This window comes from Hypomesus transpacificus, chromosome 19, assembly GCF_021917145.1.
Source record: "Hypomesus transpacificus isolate Combined female chromosome 19, fHypTra1, whole genome shotgun sequence".
In the NCBI taxonomy this organism is placed as follows: Eukaryota; Metazoa; Chordata; class Actinopteri; order Osmeriformes; family Osmeridae; genus Hypomesus; species Hypomesus transpacificus.
The window spans coordinates 608,543-618,648 of NC_061078.1; the positions used below are offsets into that span (position 1 = coordinate 608,543).

The 10,106-nt window shown below is 50.3% G+C and overlaps 2 protein-coding genes across 2 annotated transcripts in view; one reads left to right on the forward strand and one right to left on the reverse strand.

Moving 5' to 3' along the window:
• Positions 1-1,451: 1,451 nt before the first annotated feature.
• Positions 1,452-10,106, forward strand: part of slc5a10 (solute carrier family 5 member 10) — an 18,907-nt gene continuing 10,252 nt past the window's right edge. The window contains exons 1-8 of the mRNA XM_047042054.1: positions 1,452-1,522; positions 2,364-2,468; positions 3,811-3,870; positions 4,590-4,694; positions 4,782-4,887; positions 6,194-6,274; positions 6,358-6,563; positions 7,473-7,608. Of these exons, the coding sequence (XP_046898010.1) occupies positions 1,508-1,522; positions 2,364-2,468; positions 3,811-3,870; positions 4,590-4,694; positions 4,782-4,887; positions 6,194-6,274; positions 6,358-6,563; positions 7,473-7,608 (814 nt within the window). The 5' untranslated portion in view covers positions 1,452-1,507. The remainder of the gene's footprint in view (positions 1,523-2,363; positions 2,469-3,810; positions 3,871-4,589; positions 4,695-4,781; positions 4,888-6,193; positions 6,275-6,357; positions 6,564-7,472; positions 7,609-10,106) is intronic.
• Positions 9,197-10,106, reverse strand: part of LOC124481806 (protein FAM83G) — a 4,489-nt gene continuing 3,579 nt past the window's right edge. Inside the window, 2 exon segments of the mRNA XM_047042053.1 lie at positions 9,197-9,708; positions 9,710-9,874. Coding sequence (XP_046898009.1) covers positions 9,288-9,708; positions 9,710-9,874 — 586 coding nt within the window. The 3' untranslated portion in view covers positions 9,197-9,287.

Consider the following 10,106-nt stretch of genomic DNA (forward strand, 5'->3'; position numbering starts at 1 on the left):
GGTTTATTTAGGGTGTTTCATTGAGTGTTCAGTCTTAGAGCGTTTTGGCTTTGGGCGTTGAGACCGCTAGTTACAGTGTGTCAGATTGCTAGTCAGTGTATGTTACTAGGTACAGTGTGTCAGATTGCTAGTCAGTGTATGTTGCTGGTTACAGTGTGTCAGATTGCTAGTCAGTGTATGTTGCTGGTTACAGTGTGTCAGATTGCTAGTCAGTGTATGTTACTAGGTACAGTGTGTCAGATTGCTAGTCAGTGTATGTTGCAAGTTACAGTGTGTCAGATTGCTAGTCAATTTATGTTGCTAGTTAAAGTGTGTTGTTAGTGTAAGAAACTGATATTAATAGCAATCTGTGTTTGAGTGTATGTTCTGTGTTTAAAAGTTTGTGTGCACAGCATTTAACTTTGCAAGAGTGTGTTAAATACTGTTTAAGAGTGTGTGTGGATCCTGTGAGTGTGTGTGAATCAGAGTGTGTTTGAGTGTATGTGTGTGTCAGAGTGTGTGTGTTAGAGTGTGTTAGTGTGTGTGTGTGTATCAGTGGGTGTTAGAGGGTGTTAGTGTGTGTGTCAGAGGGTGTTAGTGTGTTAGTGTGTGTGTGTTCGTCAGAGGGTGTTAGAGTGTGTTAGAGTGTGTGTCAGAGGGTGTTAGAGTGCGTGTGTGTGTGTCAGCATGTCCAACTCCACCACCCAGTTCTTCGCTCTCTCCCAGTCCTTCAGCGTGTCTGACATCATCGTCATTGCTGCCTACTTCCTGCTCAACCTGGCTGTTGGCATCTGGGTAACTCTGCTCCCTGTGTGTGTGTAACCCTGCTCTGCTCTGTGTGCAACCCTGCTCTGCTCTGTGTGTAACCCTGCTCTGTGTGTGTGTAACCCTGCTCTGTGTGTGTGTGTGTGTAACCCTGCTCTGTGTGTGTGTGTGTAACCCTGCTCTGTGTGTGTGTAACCCTGCTCTGTGTGTGTAACCCTGCTCTGCTCTGTGTGTAACCCTGCTCTGTGTGTGTAACTCTGCTCTGTGTGTGTGTAACCCTGCTCTGCTCTGTGTGTAACCCTGCTCTGTGTGTGTGTAACCCTGCTCTGCTCTGTGTGTAACCCTGCTATGTGTGTAACTCTGCTCTGTGTGTGTGTAACCCTGCTCTCTGTGTGTGTGTGTGTAACCCTGTTCTGTGTGTGTGTAACCCTGCTCTGTGTGTAACCCTGCTCTGCTCTGTGTGTAACCCTGCTCTGTGTGTGTAACCCTCCTCTGCTCTGTGTGTAACCCTGCTCTGTGTGTGTGTAACCCTGCTCTGTGTGTGTGTAACCCTGCTCTGTGTGTGTGTAACCCTGCTCTGTGTGTGTGTGTGTGTAACCCTGTTCTGTGTGTGTAACCCTGCTCTGTGTGTGTAACCCTGCTCTGTGTGTGTAACCCTGCTCTGTGTGTGTGTGTAACCCTGCTCTGTGTGTGTGTGTGTGTCTAGTCCTCCTGCAGGGTGAGCAGAAACACTTTGAGTGGATACTTCCTGGCTGGGCGAGACATGGCCTGGTGGCCGGTAAGACTGTGTGCTGGTGTGTGTGTGTGTGTTCATATCTCTGTGTGTGCTGGTGTCTGTCTGTGTGTGTGTTCATATCTCTGTGTGTGTGTGCTGGTGTCTGTGTGTGTGTGTTCATATCTCTGTGTGTGTGTGCAAAACAATTTTTAAAACAGAGATTTTTTAACAGCCTTTAAAAAAAGATTTGGGGGGATTTTGTAAAGTGTTGTGTCACTCCTAACGGAGTAAATTAAGGGCTGTACTAGGGTTAATCCTAGCCCATACATGCAGGGATTAACCCTGACCCATAGGGGTTAACCTTAACCCATACATGCAGGGATTAACCCTGAGCCATAGGGGGTTAACCCCTAACCCATACATGCAGGGATTAACCCTGAGCCATAGGGGGTTAACCCTAACCCATACATGCAGGGATTAACCCTGACCCATAGGGGTTAACCCCTAACCCATACATGCAGGGATTAACCCTGACCCATAGGGGTTAACCCTAACCCATACATGCAGGGATTAACCCTGACCCATAGGGGTTAACCCCTAACCCATACATGCAGGGATTAACCCTGACCCATAGGGGTTAACCCTAACCCATACATGCAGGGATTAACCCTGACCCATAGGGGTTAACCCCTAACCCATACATGCAGGGATTAACCCTGAGCCATAGGGGGTTAATCCTAACCCATACATGCAGGGATTAACTACACAGGGGTTATTACAGCCAATGTCACCAGTGGTCAGTGAATCACATCCTCTCTGTATGCATGTGTGTATATGTGTATATTTTTGTGTATATGTGTGTGTGTGTATATATATGTGTATATGTGTGTTTGTGTGTGTGTAGATCGGGGCGTCTCTGTTTGCCAGCTCCGAGGGGTCCGGTCTCTTTATCGGGCTGGCAGGGACTGGAGCTGCTGGGGGCATTGCTGTGGCCGGCTTCGAGTGGAACGTAGGTACACACACACACACACACACACACACTCACACTCACATAAAAAGTCAGATGAGGTGTGTAATGACAGCAGCAAAGTGGTAGGTGGAGACAGAGTACCTGAGTTGTAACTAGGTACCAGAATAGTACCAGAGTACCTGACTAAGGCCGAATCCCAATACTTCCCCTTACCCCTAGCCCTTAGTTTACCCCTAGCCCTTGGCCCTCGAAACTGAGGGTTAAGGGCTACATATCCCTAAGAAATGGGACGCCACTTGGTTACAGGTACGTCATCTAGCACGTATCGATATTTCCAAAGCAAGTGGTGTTATGCACTGATATTAAACGAAATTCGCTGCTAATGGAGTTTACTTAAAACTGTAGACATGCTAGTCAAAGAAATGCGGGACTGTTGTGCAATTCAGCACTGTCACATTAACGTACCAAACTAGCGATTTTTTGAAACGTTTCAATTAGGAAAATGGTTGCAAATATATATGTTCATGACTGTATATAACACAAAACAAGACTGTCATCATATAAGACTGTTATCATTAAGCCGATTGCATTTATTGGACTCTCTGGATGATCTGGCCGCCATTGTTGCCGGTCGCGCAGTTTTCACATAGCCCTAGGTTTCAAGTAAGCTCCCGATCTTACTTGGTTTTAATGGGTGTATACCCCTTAGTCTTAGCCCTACCCCTAGCTCCAAAAGAGTATTGGGACTAGCTCTCAGGGGAACGCGCAAAACTAAGGGGAAGGGGTAAGGGGAAGGGGTAAGGGGATGGGGTAAGGGGATGGGGTAAGGGGATGGGTTAAGGGGATGGGGTAAGGGGAAGGGGTAAGGGGTAAGGGGATGGGTTAAGGGGATGGGTTAAGGGGATGGGTTAAGGGGATGGGTTAAGGGGATGGGGTAAGGGGATGGGGTAAGGGGATGGGGTAAGGGGAAGGGGTAAGGGGATGGGGTAAGGGGAAGGGGTAAGGGGAGGTATTGGGATTCGGCCTTACCCCTTTCTGATCCGGTCTTTTATTCTCCTCCTCTCCTCCCCTCCCCTCTCCTCTCCTCTCCTCCCCTCTCCTCCCCTCTCCTCTCCTCTCCTCTCCTCTCCTCTCCTCTCCTCTCCTCTCCTCCCCTCTCCTCCCCTCCCCTCTCCTCCCCTCTCCTCTCCTCTCCTCTCCTCTCCTCTCCTCCCCTCCCCTCTCCTCTCCTCTCCTCTCCTCTCCTCCCCTCTCTTCTCCTCCTCTCCCCTTCTCCTTTCCTGTCTCATCTCCTCCTCTCCTCTCCTCCCGTCTCCTCTACTCTCCTCCCTTCTCTTCTCCTCCTCTCCCCTCCACTATTCTCTTCCTGTCCTCCTCCCAGGCTACCTATGTGTTGCTGGCTCTGGCTTGGGTCTTTGTCCCCGTCTATGTGTCATCAGGGGTGAGTAGGGTTGACAGGAATCATCCACAGTAGGGATTCTTCTAGGACAGAATATATATATTTATACAAGTAGTGTTTATAGAACATTATATATTTACAGTAGCTGTACTTACATTTACATTTAGTCATTTAGCAGACGCTCTTATCCAGAGCGACTTACAGTAAGTACAGGGACATTCCCCCTGAGGCAAATAGGGTGAAGTGCCTTGCCCAAGGACACAACGTCATTTTTTGGCACGGCTGAGAATCGAACCGGCAGCCTTCTGATTACTGAGTACTTATAATGCTGTGTGTATATATATGTATAGCGTATACTTTGTATGATTTGTATTTCAGGTTCCACATTTGTTCCGTACCTGATGTTATTTACTAGTCTTTTTCCATGTGATGTCATAATCCCCCTCAGGAATTAATAAAGTGTATCTGTCTAGACACACACACACACACATATACAGAAACACACACCCGTGAATACACACACACACACATACTCACACACACACCACACCCTTCCTGCAGGACTGTCTATCCTGTCAAGGCTTGTTCATCAGGTGAAGCTGGAATCACCTTCCAGAAACCTCGCCCTGGAAATTCCACTGTAGGGGTCACACCCTCGCTGTGTGTGTGTGTGTGTGTGTGTACGATTGGGTCACATTATTAGGGTTAGGGTTAACCCTGTAGGGAGTCACACCCTGGCTGTGTGTGTGTGTGTGTGTTAGATTGTGACCATGCCTGAATATCTCGGCCGCCGATTTGGAGGAGAGAGGATCCGTACCTACCTGTCTGTCCTCTCTCTGATGCTGTCTGTCTTCACCAAGATCTCAGTAAGAACACACACACTTTCACACACACACACTCACTCACTCACTCTCACACACACACACACACTCTCATCCTTTATGTGTCTCCAGACAGACCTATACTCTGGAGCTCTGTTCGTCCAGGTGTGTCTGGGGTGGAACCTCTACCTGTCCACTGTCCTCATGCTGCTGGTGACCGCTCTGTACACCATCGCAGGTACACACACTCACACACACGCACACGCTCTGTACACCATCGCAGGTACACACACGCGCACACACTCTGTACACCATTGCAGGTACACACACACTCAGAATGATGGAAACTCAGATTTCTTTGAGGTCTAACGGTCTAGCACATCATTATAATAATAATGTTATAATAGGTTATGGATGATTATAATAATGATGTCATCATTTGTCTCGCCCATTAAATGGATCCTGAAGTGGGTGTGTCCTGCTCCCCCACATGGGAGCACTAATGACATTCACTAACCCTAACGACATTCACTAACCCTAACCCTAACGACATTCACTAACCCTAACCCTAACGACATTCACTAACCCTAACCCTAACGACATTCACTAACCCTAACCCTAACGACATTCACTAACCCTAACCCTAACGACATTCACTAACCCTAACGACATTCACTAACCCTAACCCTAACGACATTCACTAACCCTAACCCTAACGACATTCACTAACCCTAACGACATTCACTAACCCTAACCCTAACGACATTCACTAACCCTAACCCTAACGACATTCACTAACCCTAACGACATTCACTAACCCTAACCCTAACGACATTCACTAACCCTAACCCTAACGACATTCACTAACCCTAACCCTAACGACATTCACTAACCCTAACGACATTCACTAACCCTAACCCTAACGACATTCACTAACCCTAACCCTAACGACATTCACTAACCCTAACCCTAACGACATTCACTAACCCTAACCCTAACGACATTCACTAACCCTAACCCTAACGACATTCACTAACCCTAACCCTAACGACATTCACTAACCCTAACGACATTCACTAACCCTAACGACATTCACTAACCCTAACCCTAACGACATTCACTAACCCTAACGACATTCACTAACCCTAACGACATTCACTAACCCTAACCCTAACGACATTCACTAACCCTAACCCTAACGACATTCACTAACCCTAACCCTAACGACATTCACTAACCCTAACCCTAACGACCTCAGTCATCTGGCTGGTCTCTAGAACCAATCAGGTGCCAGGCGGGACAATGAGAGGAATTTTGCAGAAATAAACACAGATGTTCACAAACAAAAAGTGAAAAAGACCACATTCATTTCAAGATAGTTTTTTTATGTTCATCAAACTAACTTGCCCCCTCCCCCTCCCCCTCTTCTCCCCTCCCCCTCTTCTCCCCTCCCCCCTTTCCCCTCTTCTCCCCTACCCTCCCCTCCCCCTCCCCCTCTTCTCCCCCTACCCTCCCCCTCCCCCTCCCCTCCCCCTCTTCTCCAGGTGGGCTGGCTGCAGTCATCTATACAGACACTCTGCAAACCTTCATTATGATCATAGGAGCAATCATCCTCACCATCACAGGTACACACACACACACATATACACACACACACATATGTATACACACACCCCAATGACGTGTGTCTGTGTGTGTGTATTTGCAGCCTTTAACAAGATCGGTGGCTATGGTAACCTGGAGCGTGTGTATGCTGCGGCCGTGCCCTCCAAGGTCATCCCCAACAGTAGCTGCCACCTTCCCCGGGCCGACGCCATGCACCTGTTCAGGGACGCTTCCAGCGGAGACCTCCCCTGGCCAGGCATGACCCTGGGGCTCACCATCCTGGCCACCTGGTACTGGTGCACCGACCAGGTACACACTCACACCTGACCAGGTACTCATTCACACTTACACACACTAACACACACACACCATATGGGTATACAATAAAAGTCATTTTATTCAGCAACCTTTGGTCAGATCAACATGTAAGTCCCACCCCCATATTACCAGGAGTACAGTAGCCTGGGGGGGACATCCACCAGCAGGAAGACTCAAACTGACACCAAAGACATGAGAGTTCAGAGGGTAGAGCATTGGACTTCAAATCTAGAGGTTGTAGGTTCAAATCCCCCATGCAATGCTTTTGCTAAAAGCATTTGCTACATGAACACCTTATTATTATACAAATTCACCAATAACGTCTTATCAACGCCATATTGATGCCATAGCAACACCCCCCAACAAAATCACATTCAGATTTAACACCACAACACTGTTGCTCAGCAACCTTTCAGCCGACGCTAGCTGGCCTCTTTGTTGCCTAGTGACGCCTTCTTCATTGAGGCCCCGCCCTGGTCCCGCCCCCTCAAGTGCTTCAGATTGGTCAGTTTAGAAAAGGACCAGCCCTGCAGGGCCGTCTGATTGGCTGGGCGCGCTGGGGATGTGTGGCCAGAGGAGAGACCACTCCTCTTAGAGGCGGGGCTGTGTCGGACCGGCGACCGGCTGCCGCTCGTATCCAGGGGCAACCGTCCACGGTTCGTCTGCAGGGATTGGCCCTGCCAGTAGCGGTGTCCACCAATCACAGGGCCCGCTGCTCTGAGGGGGCGGTGAAAGCTTCCTGGTTTGGCAATAACCACCTTGGCTCCGCCCCTCGACCTGCCGTCCCTTCCTGGAGACCTGGAGCTATGGAACAACTACACGCACACACACACACACACTGTTAGGGTTAAACATACACACAAATATCTTAGTATGTGTGTGCATGGTGTGTGTGTGCAGGTGATTGTCCAGAGGTCCCTGTCTGCTAAAAACCTGAGCCATGTGAAAGGAGCCTCCATCCTGGCCTCCTACCTGAAGATGCTGCCCTTCATCCTCATCATCCTCCCTGGCATGGTGAGCCGGGCTCTCTACCCAGGTACACACACACACACACACACAGGTACAAACACACCCTCAGGTACACACACACACACACTCAGGTACACACTCAGGTACACACACACACACATTACACAGGTACACTCACACACACACACACTCGGGTACACATTTAGACAGGTACACAGTCACACACACACACTCGGGTACACATTTAGACAGGTACACAGTCACACACACACACTCGGGTACACATTTAGATAGGTACACAGTCACACACACACACACACTCAGATGATAAAGAGATATCGACATTTTAACTACGTGTTCCTTGATGACGGTCACTAACTGCTGTTATCGGATCTAAGGAAATGTTATGGGGATATATCTCTTTCCGCTGAAATTTTGGTGCTTAATTATAGTGTTTACCTTGCTCTGACTACACTGCGACCAGGGGTTTGAAGTTCTTATCTTTCACTCAAACTTCTGTCCCAGTCAACGCGTCATTTCCTGTTGCAGTACTGGTGTATTTTATAAACTAGTGCTCGAACAGTCTCTGTGATTCATACTTCTCTTCACACACACACTCGTAACAAACACAAATCAACTTCACACACACACATCAACACCACACACACACACATGTAGACACACACACACACACAGGGCAGGGCTGGCTAGTGTAAACAGTGGCATGCCCTGGCAGCCAAGACACACCCAACCCCTACGGCCTCTTTCACACCACTAGGAACCCTGTCTGTGGGTGTGCGGATTAGTGTGTGTGAGTGTGCATCTTTATGCATGTGTGTGTGTGTGTATGTGTGTCCCTCACCTGTCCTATGTGCCTGTACTGCAGTGGGCCAGTCTGGCTGATCCTCTGTTGTGATTGGTGGAGGACTGTTGCACTGTTGTCCGATTGTCTGTGAGGACGCAGGTCCAGCATGCTCTGGGAGAAGCGTGCCATCATGTTGACCCCGTCTCCGTGGCGATGACCAAGCCGGTCCCGCCCCGACCCCGTGGTGACCCCGTGAGAGGCCTCCTCGCTGGGCTCTGATTCGTTGCACTCATAGTACTCGTCTGACGCCGTGGAGATGGTGGAGGCACTGGTGACGGTCTGGTCACACAGGACCCTGGTGCTGCTGGCATCATCGCTGTCATGGAGCCCACCATGTCTGTCGGGGAGCTTCTGGGCTGGTAATTGGCTGACTGAGGCAGGCTGTGATTGTCCTGATTGGCTGTCGGTCCTAGGGACCACAGCGACTTGTGGTTGGCCATGCAGCAGGGAGGAGGCGGGGCTTATGAGCAACTGCATTGTGCGTGGTTTGGGGATGGGAGGGGCTTGTGGGCTGGCAGTGTGTGTGTCAGACTCTGTGTGTGTAGGTGTATCTGTAATGTGTGTGTCTGGAGAGGTGTGTGTATCTGTAGTGTGTGTGTCTGGAGAGGTGTGTGTATCTGTAGTGTGTGTGTCAGTGGTGTGTGTATCTGTAGTGTGTGTGTCAGTGGTGTGGTGTGTCTGGAGAGGTGTGTGTATCTGTAGTGTGTGTGTCAGTGGTGTGTGTGTCTGGAGAGGTGTGTGTATCTGTAGTGTGTGTGTCAGTGGTGTGTGTGTCTGGAGAGGTGTGTGTATCTGTAGTGTGTGTGTCTGGAGAGGTGTGTGTATCTGCAGTGTGTGTGTCAGTGGTGTGTGTGGCGGTGTGTGTGCGGGGCAGGGCTACATCAGGCAGCTCTGGGGGGGCGGGGGGGGGTGAAGGGGGAACTGAAGCGCACGGCTTGACTCGTCTCAAACTGCTGGGATCTCTGCAGGTGAGCCTGGAGGGGCCGGGATCCCCCGCGCACATTTATGAACCCGATCACATCCCCAGCGGGGTCGGGCTCCGGCCAGGTGGGCAGGTACGCCACCAGGTACACCTTCTCCAGATTGGCCAAGCCGGGATGGAGGGGCGGGGCCTCCACAGGCTCCCGGACACGCCCCTTGACCAGGAGCCCCACTGTATTCTGGGGGGTGGAGTTCTTGTTGCTGCTGAGGTTGCCGGAGGAGGCGGGGCTAGCGTTGGCGTGGGCTGTAACCAAGGCGTATTTGGGGTTGATGAGTTTCCTGGCGACGGTTGCCGAGGGTGGGGGAGGGGGCGGGAGCGGAGAGGGCAGGCTCAGGGGCAGGCTTCTCCCCCAGCTGCACCTTGGAAAGAGATACGCTCCTGGAGGTTAGGTAGAGATCACGGAACAGCTTGTCGAACGCCTCCACCGCCTGGCCACTCATCGCTGTGATGAGCTGGCGATCCAACCGGGACGAAGACCACGTGAAGCTGGGGACAGCATTGGCTGGTTAGACACACAGCCTTTACCTTTCCAAACATACAGACGTAAGAGCTAGATGTGGCCTTGTCTCAGCTGTAGGAGCTAACCCTGGCTAGAGTCCTAATGGCTTTGTCTCCATACACACACACACACCTGTAGGAGCCAGAGATGGCCTTGTCTCCACACACACACACACACACACACACACACACACACACACCTGTAGGAGCCAGAGATGGC